Source organism: Myiozetetes cayanensis, unplaced genomic scaffold (assembly GCF_022539395.1).
Source record: "Myiozetetes cayanensis isolate MyiCay16 unplaced genomic scaffold, myiCay2020 scf1, whole genome shotgun sequence".
Classification (NCBI taxonomy): domain Eukaryota; kingdom Metazoa; phylum Chordata; class Aves; order Passeriformes; family Tyrannidae; genus Myiozetetes; species Myiozetetes cayanensis.
In genome coordinates this window covers 20,813,031-20,827,145 of record NW_026086604.1, presented here as the reverse complement: position 1 = coordinate 20,827,145, position 14,115 = coordinate 20,813,031, and the positions used below count along the sequence as shown (strand labels likewise).

Here is a 14,115-nt window from a genome sequence, read left to right as displayed (position 1 = left end):
GAAAAGCAGAAATGCTTTGAACCTGATTTTGCAGACATTAAATATTAACAACCCAGTAGTTACCATGCTTCTGTTTAGGGAAACCTAAGAGCTTCCTCTATAATTTATGTTATCTGTAGCGACTCAAAGCGCACATAAGCAAAAGAGAAAAAAAAGCAAGCTAGGTTAGTCACTCTTGCTCAGACATGATTATGCTACTGCAAAGTTTCAGAAGGTGACTCAAAGTTGTCTTGAGAGAATTAGAGGATATTTCTGCACAATATACCAGTGGGGAGTGCCACGTGGGGATGGTTTACCACCCACAGAGAACATTTTGTACCATTGGGGCTTTGTATTTCTCAGCAGACAACACTTTGGGGTTACTTTTAGAAAGCCTGTTGGACTGTGTTATACTTCTGAACTGTCTCCTCACTATATATTTATACTGGAAGCTCTGCAACTTCTGCTGCACTTTTTTATAACTCAACAGCCAACCTGTGCTAGGCGTTCTACAAACAATTATGAACAGCTAGCTCCCTGCCCAAAGAGAATGTGTTCAACATGGTTTGGTTGATTTTCCAGCAGCATACCAGGATAATCAGTCCGGTATCTCACAGTCTCTTGTGGAGCCTTTCACTTCTCCCTCCCTTTTCTTTGGAGAAAAGAAGCCCAACACAGATGAATCCAGGGAGCAGAAGGAACAAATAAAGCTTGATATATTGTTGAGTCAACAAGATTTGCTGTGTACTTACTCCATCCCTCCTTACAACCCATGCTGTACATGTAGAATTAGATGCTGGCTGAGGCAGGGAAAAGAGAGAAGGCGGCAAAGAAAGTCCAGGGGTTACCTACCACTACCTCATAATGTCTTCTAAGAATAACACAGCACAGTCTTCCTAGGCATTCAGCTGTGTTCTTACAAACTTTTCTAAAACAGAGTCAAAAAGTCCTCTGATGGGGAAAAGCCCTTTTCCAGCAACCTGCTGGTTTCATCAAAACGTGAATTGCACATCACCCAGAAATTTCTCATGTCACTGGGTGTGGATGGACAATTTTATCTCTCCACCATTTCTATACAAATGGGTGAATCAACAATTTAAAATCAGTGCCTAAAATGCCAGGCTACTTTATCATCTAAAGGTAAAACTGCCTTGTAGAGGGGGATATTCAGAAGGAAAGAGAGAGGGTCCTCCAGTGAGCACTGAGATCTCTCTTCTGAACCCTCTCCTAAAGAAGTCCCTCTCACTCTACTGATTGCAGATTGCTGAAGCTCTTGTGGAAGCTGAAGCTATCCTTACTGAGTACCCCAAAACTCTTGGGCACTGCCTTCAAAAGCCTCTCTACTGCCTGATTGAAAGTGCATGCTGTGGTTTATACGACATGAACATTATTTCTTCTATTGAACTGTATCACCATCTTTCAGGATCTCTTAAAATGACCAAAAAATGCAAAGAGAGTTTAAAATGCTCAACAAAGTGAAAGAGAGGATCAACTTTCTTTTTACAGTAGCATGTAATTTGAGCTTAATTCATAGTCTCATGGATAGTCAGATGTATGTAAAGTCTGCAGTTTGGCTAAAAGATTAAGGTCCTAAAACTGTCTACTCAGTGGCTTTCTAACTGAGTGTCCTACTGAGAAAAGCCTGGGCATTTAGAATCTAATTCAAGTGAGTCACTTTACTGGGAAAAAAAGTAATTGCTTTTGAAGCTTCTGTATTGCATCTTTTACATTCAGCTGGAGCAAAACATTTTCAGCTTTCCAGAGGAAAAGAGAGACAGAAATTCCTCCTACACTCTCTGGTCTTGTTTCTGATGCTAATTAAATACATCAAAGAAGACATATGGCATTTGAAGTTTGTATACAGATACTTTAATCAAAATGGTATTTTTGCATTTGAATTCTAACTCAGGTTAAAGCAGGCCACCCCTTCACATCTCAACTCCATACAAAGCTCCTTTCAGCCAGGCTTAACAACATGGGGGTAAACCAGAGTGATATGAAAGGAAAAAGCAGGACCAAGAGCCTGCATAGCCTTTTTTAAAAAGCACAATTACATTGCATTCCAGAAAAGCCCTGTAACTTAGCTGTACATGCAGACACAGTGGCATGAACACATACAAAGGAAATACAAGCAGTACCAATTTTTAGGTTTTCCCTCAAGATCCCCAAACCCCAAAATCTTTCAATTCTTGTTAATCCTGCACAACTATGACCTTCCCCTGGCATGTAGCTCAAAAGACATCTTCTGGTGCTGCAGGGCATGAGGATGATGACCCAGGGACTTACTCCCTCTCTTATGAAAATCACACAATTTATCCCCAGGAGTAGTTTTTCTGCCACTAATTCATAATGCTATTAAAGGCCCAATAACCCCAATTTTTCTGATTTAGGGAGTAGTAAGAATCAGATACTCACTGAATATACCAAAAAAGGCCAGCTCACTAAGTAATTCTGTACTTGTCTTGCTGTGAGCTCTTGAGGTACATTTGGAGTGAATGTCACCAACAAGTATGTTCCTGTTACTGTCAGTGTTCCTCCTTTAAAGAAAAGGATACATTATTTTGGTAATACAGTATTTGGCAATCATGGTCATCCTTGCTCTCCAGCTGATTTGGAAATAGTTTCTAGAACATTTAAGTCCTGTTTAAGCACATCTGTACTTAGGTAATTGGATTGTCTTGCATTTGTGGTCTTACCTAGTCTAATCTTTATTGAAGACTCAAAGAATTTTGGAAATGTGAAAAAAGTTGTCAGTAAAGCCTTGTGAATTTGGGTTCCAACTCAACAAAGCATTTTCAAATATTCTCAACTCTAAAACCAAGTGTATGACAAAGCAGAATCAATCCTTTGTATTTCTCACAGGTCCAAAGCACATCATATAAGCTTAGCCTAGACTGAAAGGACAAATTGCTTACTGGTGCAGTCAGCCAGATCATTAACCATATGTATTTATTATTTATAAATTTATTAATTATATGTAAATAAACATAACTCTCCCAAAGTCAGTGTGGCCACTGAGATCCACACCAGCTATCAACCTGCCCTGGAAACATTAGATGCAATCCATATGTTACAGTCCAATGCTTATGTGAAGCTGTCACGAGGCCAACATTTTGGCCACTCCCTGTTGTATTTTCAGGCCTATGTACTGTTTTATAAAAAGTTGGTTTCCAAAGACTATTCAGCCACTAGGTTGCCAGGGCCCCTTTTCAAGGTCGAACTTGCATTATTGTGCTTTTAATAAAAATCTGGAAGTTCTGCCTTGTGGACATCCAGCTGACAAACACAGATGTTCACTGAAGTATCAAGATATAAGTGAGCTGATCCTGAGCTCATAAACTGTATTGGATTAAGGAAGATATTAGCTAATCAATTTTTCTTCAAGTAATCTTTACAATTCTTGGCAAACCTATAAATTGGTGTGCAATACAAGGTTCAGGAATACAAAACAAAGCACATCCGGAGGGCTTTGCTGGCACTGTTATCTCACACAGCGCCTTTGGAAAAGCAGAACTGTTCTATATTTATGTGCTTGCAAAACCATCACCATATTTCCCATCATACAGCTCATTCCTATGGAATGTAGGGACATTGTTAAATCCTTCTTGCAAAGTCAAACTCACAGAAATAAAATAAATCAGTGCTGAACACTAGTTAAAGTAACACACAGTGTATAAGACCATAAGGGAAACATGATCAGTGAAGGGAAGGGGGGTTTTGAATATAGCAGCTGAGCTGGCAAACTTGGATTCCAAACCTAAATAAATAGTATATAGTATTCCTGGAATGATACTGAACAGATCTCTCCAAAACATTCATGAGAACAGCTGTCCTCACTATAGTTTGGACAATCAGGCCTAGAGATGTTAGGAGTGCACAGAAATATCAGGTGCCCTGCATCAGGTGTGCTGTCCCAGTTGAGAAGGCTTGGTGTGAAGCCAAACCCTGAAATGTGCTTGTCTCTCACTATTGTTGTGTTCAAGGTGGGCAGTTTTGATATGCAAAAAAATCTTGGACACAGACAAAATGTTGGCACACTTTTATAATGAAGACCACATTTCCCAACAAAACACTTGGCAACATGATTATTTGTTCTTCGAAGTGATAAAATTAATACCTAAATGGAAGCTATCCCTTTTAACTGAGCTTGAATTTTTGTGCAAGGTCTATGCAGTAAGAAAAGAAATCTTATATTTGAATGAGTAACTCAATAACTTCCCTATTTTTATTAAAACTGGGTTGTACTCATAAAGATAATACTAAAGACAACCTCAGAGGCAAAAATAGAAAACGAAAATAAATTTGAGCAGTAAGCACACATAAGGAATGAGTTATGGTTGTAAGAGCAGAGGATTTGGGAATTCAGTCTTATCCTCCTGCATTGATGATTCTCTCTCTTTTTATCACTTCTTCCCAATTGTGAAAGTATCTGCCTTGAAACACTTGCTTGGGTAAGTGGGAGTGTGAAGGTGGGGGGCTATGTGAGAGTTACAGCTTGCTAAGCATACGGCAGCACACATGTCCATATTAGCAAATGCTTACTTACCCAATATATCAGCAGTCCTCATGGTCTTCTTTAGGAAAAAGACAGAAATAAATGCACTACCTAGAATACAAATATAAATATAAATATAAATATAAATACAAATATAAAGACCTTTTATATATATATGTATATATATATATATGTTATAATATCAAGTGCTATAGAAAAAAGCTGTCTTGGGCCAAGTTTAAATATATCTCATGACTATTGTTGTTGCACCATACCATGATATAAACAGCCAGGAGTCCATTCCTACAACCAACCAATGATAAGTTTTTGTAATATTTCAGATATATCCAGTAGGCTCTTACATGACTGAAAAGATGCAATACCCTTCCCATCTCCCAAGCAGACACTGCTTAAACTGCTCTGATTCAGTCATATGTGCAAACATCATGAAAAGTGGGCACCGATGAGCCTTACTGTTTCACTCCCCATTTTGCTACCAACTCACTATATGGACTTGCTCAGGGCAAATTGCATCATGGAGCAATAAAATTCTGCTTCTTTAGAGGCTTACAAGTAAAGTAACTACAGTACAATAGAGAGGAAGAAAGCCACTGCAAAAGCATAGCATTTAATATGAACTAAGAGAGTGGTCATGGTGTCTGCTAACAGACAGGTAGAAAGCCCCACATATGTACCCTATGGGAGCACTGCCCATGGTCTTCCAGAGGGACTTGTACTGAGGAAGGCGAAAACCAGAAGTGAGCCCTGGAAACGATCTCCCGTTTCCTGGAAAACACTCTCCTTTGTTCAGCTCTTGCATTTGCCCTCTGCCAGCTCCTAGCCCTGCCCGTTTAGGGTGGGCAGTAGCAGGCAGGTGAGCAGCATTTCTGATAAGCAACCCAGTGTGGACATGTGCTAGAGAGGAAAGGAGGAGTCTGAACTTAAAATGTTGGCCACCTAGGAGAGATGGCTCCATTCCAGCACACAGCAATAGAGCATCTACCTCTAAAAAGAAGCAAAAGAGGCTGGATAGCTCCTATGTAAAAGAGAGGAGGAAAGTCCTTTGGGAGAGGTGCATCAGTAATGCTGGATTCATTTAGAAACCTCAAAGAAAGTCTCTGCCCAGGAGCAATGGTGAAGGCACACACTGAACCTAAGTCATGGGATGCTGTTACAAGGGCTCTGTTCCTGCCCACAACATGACATTATTGTTTGATTCTTGAAACAACATTTCAGTCTTTTTGCAACTATCTTTGCATCATTACCTCTATTGTTCTGATGGAAAATTTTATCTGTGATTAGGTAGTAGATGTACTCTATATAGATCTGGAGAGGTACACACCAAGACATAAACAGAGAAATGGAATTCAGCATCATGCCTGTGTTATCCAGTCAGTAGAAAATCAGACCTAGTGGAAGTTATAAAGTTAAACTGTATCAAGAGCGATGGAGATCTATACAAATGAATAAGTGCAATAAAAGAATCTTCAGCTGAAAATGCCTCACAGAAAGTAAGGTGCTTCACACAGTTTTCTTTATTCAATGTTTCAGTGACAACTTTGCTGGAGCAAAGACATTGGTGGTATCCAGGCAACGCTGGTAATAGCAGAGCTACCTAGGTTTAGAAAAAAAGAGAGGACAAAACCCAGGAAAGAAGTAGCGTCATCCAAGACAGTGCAGGAATTAATTACCGCTCTGTCTCCCTGCTCTCATAGCTCTCCCAAATCTCACCTCAGCCCAACCACCCAGGCAGTCAGTGTCACAGCAAAGACCTGTTGCTTAAATCACTGAAATTTCAGTGATTTTGTTTTTTTGAGTATTCCTTTGTCTGTACTCTCTGCATCCAGCAGAGATCTAGCAAATGCAATCTAGGGTTCAATTTCACTGTTGGCATCCAATCTGGGGTGAGATGAGTTATGCCCAGATTTTCAGAGCTCAATATTCTGGAGATGACAAATGGCAGCTTGGGGGGATCACAACCTCTGAGGCTGGCAGTGGGCACAAGGACACACAGGAATGGAGCCAGATAATGAAGCCTGTCACTCAGCCTGTCATCCGCTTTAATAATGTATTCAAATGCAGCCAGCTCTTTCTCCAGAGATAGCTGGTAATGCACCAATGAACATGAGCTTAACAGAATGTATGTATAATTAATGCTCTTTATGATGTAGAGTAATATGTAGAGGAATCTAAAAATAGCAGAGGTTTGAAGAACATATATTAGGCCATCTGTGATTGGAGGAAAAACTGAAGTAGCAGAGGAGGTGAAACACCAAGGTGAGGAGAGTAAGACCTGGGAGATACTCTGAGCACAAAAGACAACTGTCCCTGTGGCTGAACTGCCAATGCTCCATATGCATTCCAGTGAAGAAGAAAAGCAAAGGGGCTAAATCTAAGAGAAGAAGCAGAGAATGGTTACACAGACCTGATGAGATGCTAGAAGACGTACATGACTGATCAGAAGCCTGGCAAACTCTGGCTGTTACCTTCAGGGCTGAATTTTAAGCAAGTTATGGTAGTAGAGCCAAGAGAGCACACTGACTAACATAATGTGTTAATTTATTTTCATTTTCTTAATTTTCTTGGTTTTAAGCTCCCAAGTTTGGCTTTTGGATAGCCTTTCATATTCTTCAATTTTTGAGGTAGGGATGGATCAAGTTAAAGCAAAGAAACCAGGTGGGCCAGGAGGAGGGATACGGAGGGAGCCTGTGAGTTGCAGGAACGCAAGCTGGTGTTTTCTGTTTTTCACTTCTGATGGCTTTGCAGCTTTCCTTGGCTGGCAAGATAAATGGCAAACACCAAAACGTATCCCAGGAGCCCAGTGAGAAATGCACAGCCCTCCCAGTTGTTCTGCTTCTCTTCCTTAACTCCCTTGAGCTCCCACTCAGCCTCAAGTATATTCAGTTGATTAAGACATTAACTCTTCAGAAAAGGCAATTCAAGACAATTTGTTAAATGGCCAACACATACTCCCTGACATCTCCTTTCTGTTGGGTGGCCTCCAAGCTGATCCTGCTGTGAGCAGGATGTTGTGTTAGGGACTTTCATGCCTTCTAACCTGAGTTATCCTAGGACCCTTGAACTCTTGGCGGTAGAGTAAGTGGGCTACAACTAAGGCTACCAGATATCTGAATTTAAGCCCTTACTGTATCCCAAACTCAGTTCCTAAATGCAGCCCTGCTGAAACTCTACAGACTCTCCATTTCTTTCCCATCATCCCTCAGATCACAAGTGAGGTGCCTGGCATCTTCCCACCTTTCCTACCCAGTACCAGTGATGTTATTCCCTCACACTTTCCTCCTAGCCCACTTGCCCTTCACCTTGATTTCACCCTATAATCACAGCATGAGTCTAACTTCCTACCACTCAGCCCCAATTTTCCCTTTCCCATGCCAGGGTCCTCTTGTTCTCCCTCTGTCACAGAAACTGTGTGCCTCGTTCTCCTCCTCCACCATTACAGTGATGTGGGAAATAAATTATTGAACATTATGTTCAACTCTATGAGTGAATAGACTGAGGAACTTGGGCAATTGCTGTGCCGGGAAGTATTAATATGTCTTTGCAAATGGTTTTTTGTTTGCCTTTTTTTAAAAAAAACACCCAAACCTATAGACAGTTAGAGACTGAGATCCATGTCAAAGTGAAAAATAGTCTCTGTTGGTTTGCGTTTTTTTAATTAGTCAGCAATAGAATTTAACAATACAGAAATGCAGACAAAAACTGTGTCAAAGAGTAAGCTGGCAACAGCTCGGCAACAAAACAAGCAATTTATCATTGTTCTGAAGCCTTGCTAGTTTTGAACCATTGGTTTGGGGAATACAACACATGCACAATTCCAATCTTGCATTGTCAGCCTTTAAATCATCAGAGCAAAGACTACATTCCTGCTCATCTGAGAAGACTTGTATACTTTGGGGTGAACCAGAACTATTTTTGGCTTTTTAACTTATTCTTAAGGTAAAACTTTCAAAAGCAGTCACAGATCCAACTCCCATTCCCCCTGAGAGTGGTAGCCTGCTAGATCAAGAGAAGGGCAGAAAATCTGTGAGATGATCTTTTAAGGATTAAACATTACAGAACCAACACATCCTAATGTAATCCTTGAGTATGTTTCATGCCTCGACTGCATGCTTATAGTAATATCCATAATTTGAGAAGTAAATATGTCCTGTAAAATGCTTGTATCTATATGACAAAGCCTTTCTGAATGCTCATGAAACTCAAAGGGAAAATATGACTTGACACCATATCAAAATAATGATAAATAAAAACCATTGGGTGGGAAATGGGAAAAAAAAAGAATTTGTTCAGGAGTTTAATTTTTATGTTGAAACAACATCTTTTCATACATCAGCATAAACTAAGATGTTTTACATTCATTATTGAATGTATATATATTCACTTTATATTGAATGATTATATATTCACATTACTGAATAAACATATATTCACTGCAGCATATGAATTCCAATTTAAATTGAAAAAAGGATTAAAACAATTGAGTATCTTCAGGTTGTGCAATTAAGTGCCTTGAGGGAAGGCTTTCATGGTGCTACACACGGCTCAGTCAGCTGCTCATGCTCTTAGGAGAGTGATCGTTTACAATTATCTCCATATGCACGTTTTCTCCAGCACAAATAGAAATAAGGAGCAGTGTGATGTGTTGGTTCTGCAACGAGAAGACAATGAATGGTGAGAATCCAGCTCACAAAATAACTCCTCTACATCCTAGACATGAAAGCTGCAGTTAGGATTGTTTCTTGTTTGCTTCTTTGAGAAAGGAATAATATGCAGCAGGAGAAGATAGAGGTAGAAAATACACACTGATTCATAGTGCATATTTTCTGTATTTGTCCAATCCAGCTTAAAAACTCAAATGAGTGTCCATCATTTATTTCTCCTACCCAAAACTATTTAAAAAAAAAAAGGTATATTTCAGTATCAAGCTGTTTTCCTGACACTATGGCTATTTATGAATATGACCTTTTAACCTCTTTTTTTTATTGTCAAGTCTTACACTAAATCCTTTCTTTCACAACTGATCATAGCTTCAAATATTAGTATGTACCTCCTTTTCCTCTTTTTAATTCCTAGATGAGCTTTCTGTACGAATTAAAAAACATTAGTGTTCTTCTCATAAATGCATAGACTGCCTGTACTGCTTCTGTCTTCTCTAATATTTAAAATAACCCCATACCAAATTTAATATTTTCCTCAAATCTCATTTTATGAAGTGTAACTGATTCAGTCAGGTAAAGGCATTTAAAACTACCCATTCAGCAGAATATTTTGTCCCCATTTCACCGGTGGTCTGGATGAAATACCAAAGGAGAAGTACTAGCCATGATTCAAAAACTATTGCACCTCTCCCAGTTTGTACAACAGCGTTTCACTTTGAGACCAAGCATTTACTCTGTTTTATGACCACTTAAGGGTCTGCTTCTGTCTAATCAAGCAGTTTTAAGTTGACCCAGTTGAGTTTGCCCTAAATCTGTTGAGCAGTGCTCAAGTTATGAAGATGCAGTTGCTGCCAGTTACATTTCAAGATGTCATCTGATTAAAAAAAGAACACAAACATTGAAAATATCAGAGGAATTACTCAAAAGAGAGACTACTAAGGTAAGCTTAATTCTGGAACATGGATTATAGGACACTGCAGAGAAAAGGAAAAACTCTGAAAATTCTTTTGTTGCATCTTCTAGATGAGCACAAAAAAGGTATTTTAAAGGATAGTTTGGTGAACATTTCCCAGATATCATTAGCAACAGAGTGCTCAAAATTCCAAGTTCTTGGGACACAGAGATATTATATTATATTATAGGGAGTGGGAGAAATCCACTTTTACAAGAATGTCTGAGGATCTTTCCGAAGTACCGTCTGTGATATCAATATTCAAACCCTAAAGCAATTTCTTGCCCCACAGCTATTTACAAGGAGCACATAAAAAATGCGAAGGGATCTCAGCAATGTCAGTCTTAGTGAGTCAAGTGTAAAGAAACTCTCTACAGCATGATGAAAACTGAAAAAGAAATTATCTCAAATGCCACTGGCCTCTACCACCCCCATCCCTCCACCTCCAAGCTATTTCTGCAGGCAAAAGCAAGATGATGAGCTAAAAACCACTGCCACCTAAAATTACCCGAGCTACATGTAAAATATGATTTTTATTTTTTAAGTATAGAAAGTTTCTTAATGATCACATCAAACATGTATTACTCCTCCACTTTTAAATTAAAATTTACTAATTTCTTCTCTTGAAGAAAACAACTGCTGTCTTCTCAAACTATTTAAAACCCTGAACAGATGTAGAGCTTGCATCATTGCAACCACACAGAGAAATACTTCCACTGTGTAAGAAGAAAAATATAGCCTTTCTAGCTTAATTCTAAGGAAAAAAATTAAAATCTATTGGTGCCATGCCAGTTCATGGTCTGTGGAGCTGGATTCTTTTTAAAACCAGTCATTGGAAGCATCCAGTTCAATAGAATGAGGCATAAACTTTTCACTATTTAATTGATACCGGGTTAAGTGCAAAATGCAGTTGGATGCAGTTAAATGTGGTAGCAGAGCATAATAGATGTTGGCTCCATCTATTTTAAGATGCTTCCCATCTCAGAAGTCTGGAGATATATGATGGGTACAGCTCAAATCCATTCTGGGCAGATACTCCAGTCTGCCTTATCCTCCTCCAAAACCCTGGTTTCCAAGCAAAGGCAACTTTCCATGCAGGCCCAGAGCGACGGAGATCTGCAGAAAACCCCCTAGATGACTGGACATTGTGCAAAGCACATTTCTCCTCAGTAACCATATGTACGGCATTCCCGATGTCAGTAAGAGTCAGCTCTTACCATATGGGATGTGTTGACACCGAATTTGGGGAAAATTGCATCTCAGAAGGTCAGACTTAGGGTTCAGATATAAATTTTAAAAATTAACTTATGAAAGACACAAATTCAACAATACCTCAAAACAACTGCCAGACTCTGCGAAGTCCACCCTCCACCATCTAAAACAGGTCAAAACTTACTAAGAAAAGTATTTTTTATCTTTTAAATTGTAAGACCTGTTGTCTACAGTATCCTTTCCCCAGTTGTTAGCAGATGATGCACATGTGTCTTGTTCAGTTTGTCATTGGCCTACATGATGAACTCTTCTAAAATTAAGAGGATGTTCTCTGGCTTTAATTTCAGAAGACAGGAAAGTAGTAGAAAGAGTTACTTGGAAGTTACCACTATAATTGGCTGTTTACATAATTTTAATTTTCCCTTCTTTAAGGAAACGTTTGCTAGACTAAATAAAATTTCAGGTATGTCTATTGTTTGGGCTATGAAATGGATACTGTCAGCTGATATATAGGAATGGAATATAAGCTATTAAAGTGGTTTTTGGAGCCTTCTTGGATAAGCATTTTGGGTCAGAAAAAAAAAAAAGTGGATGAGAATTTTGTTAAAACATAACCATTAGGAAAATGATTTCTTGCTATTTTTAATAAGTAAGAGGAAATGGAGAATCATCAGATGCAACATTCCTTCACATTTTGCAAAAATAAAGAAGGGATCTGCTCAGATAAAAATCAACCCTAAATGTGATCTCTTCTTTGTAGCAGTTTAATAATCAATGGGATCTTCCCCCTTCTCACTGCTTTTCACTTCTTCTTTCTCGTTTTCTATATTTGCATTTTATTCAGTTTGGGCAACAAATTAGATTGGTCAATATCCCTTTAGGTTCAGAGATGTGGAAAGGTCTGCAATTGTTAAAGATACAACTATTGCCACCAGAATCACCCTGAAATATGTTATATTAATTTACATTTCCATCTCAGGTAATATTGCATTCCTTTCTTTGAGAAATCTTTCCTACCACTAACATGGCTTTACATCTCACTCTCTGAAATTCTGCAATAGTTTAACATTAAAGGTTACAGTAAATTGCCTGCAGTTTCCTTTCTGCACTAAATTGCACCCACATATGGTTAGCTGCCTCCTTCCACTACAGCCAGGCAGTCCACTGGGAAGATAATTCATCTTTTCTACCTTCCCATGCAGAATCACTCACTGCAATGTCACTTCTGAGCATGAAACTGGTAGCTAGACACAGACCATGAAGTGTTATTGCCTGCCAAGAGCAAGTAAATGAGCTCCAGGATATGCATATCTTGAGATATCTCTGCCCTGGATGTTTCACCTGTGGATGTGAAGTGACTGAGTTAAGGGATGCAGCTGCACCCCGAATTCCTGTTTTCACAGCCTCTGTACAATATCACCCTGTCCACTCTGCTTTGCATTAGCACAACGTGATAACATATTTTAAAATGTATGTAATTTATCAAAGAAACATCACACTTGTCTCAATACTTTAATTACCAAAAAAAAACAAATTAAGGAAAAAGTAAGATCATATCACTTCTGCTGAAGTCCAGTTAATCTGTACATGAAGGAACAAATGCACAGGTTTAATAATGTCCATAAATATACTAAATTTGTAGGCCCTTTTTGTCACACAATGCAGAAAGTCAAGCAAGTTTGCCCGTGTTAACATGAATCACGGGGATGGGCAGGGGACAGGCAGCAGAAACTGCTTGGTGTGATGGTAACACAGAAAACATGTAGGTACTCAGGATCAGACCACAGCTCTGTGCAGTCAGCAGGATGCCAGCCCCCCTCTTTGGGTCCTTGCAGGGCTAGCGACACTGGTTCAGCACTGGGTGGCCAACTGGCAGGAACTAGCAGAGCACAGAGTGACACCAAAGAAAAAAACCGTGGAAAAAGAAATATATTAGAAAAGCGTCTGAGTTAAGTAGACAGTTTTTGTTAAACTGTCAGCTCATGTAATTATATGAGTAATTTCTTTTCAAACCACAACATTAACATTTTCCTCTTGTGTTCCTGCTGCAGTTTCTGCGGTTTTAATCCTAGTCACAAGCAAGCGTTTGATTAAAGCATGTACCCAAGCAAAAAATGGCAAAAATCTCACCTATGACAGATACACATCCCAGTGGAGCGACAACAGCAATGGGGGCAAATCCGTAGGCTGCGAAATTGCCCACCTCTCCAAGCCCCAGGAGGATAATCCCACACCACCACAGCTTGCTCATGTAGTAGGGCTTCAGCTCAATTTGGCAAGCCAGTCGGAGATGAGCGCATTTCTAGAAAATTAATTATTAGGAGCAGGCATGAGTAGAAAGACTTCCATTGTGTTCTTATGTCTGAAAAAAAGTGGAATAATTAAGGGGGCTGTCAACTTCAAACTCCAGGTGCGTCAAGGTTTCTTTTTAAGCGTGGCTTTCAGCTTGTTATTGCACAGCTTTATGTTAACTCAGTGCCACTTCAGATGTGTGCTTCCTGAGCCACGGTGGAAATGGCTGAAAAATTAGGCCTCTGAATAAACCTGAAAAATACTAAGTGAATACTAACTAATGCTTCTGAGCTATCCCTGCATGCATCTGTTCTGGTCTCAAGGCAGAAGCCCAGCAGTTGTGCTCTGAATCTGGAAGCACTCAAAGGCAGGAGATGGGGCAGACTCCAAACTGCCGCAACAAAGTGGAAGAAGGGAAACAGGCAACGTGGTATTCCTGCCCATGAAACATATCCTTGCCAGAATATAACTTCAAAATGAAAAAGGCAGCACTTAATCATATCTTC

General features: G+C 39.4%; 1 protein-coding gene across 1 annotated transcript in view; it reads right to left on the bottom strand.

Annotated features, from left to right (window-relative positions):
* Positions 1 to 14,115, bottom strand: part of NIPAL2 (NIPA like domain containing 2) — a 46,954-nt gene that overhangs the window by 12,200 nt on the left and 20,639 nt on the right. Inside the window, exons 3-5 of the mRNA XM_050315224.1 lie at positions 13,448 to 13,619; positions 4,526 to 4,585; positions 2,395 to 2,516 (exon numbers count right to left, since the gene is read on the bottom strand). Coding sequence (XP_050171181.1) covers positions 2,395 to 2,516; positions 4,526 to 4,585; positions 13,448 to 13,619 — 354 coding nt within the window. The remainder of the gene's footprint in view (positions 1 to 2,394; positions 2,517 to 4,525; positions 4,586 to 13,447; positions 13,620 to 14,115) is intronic.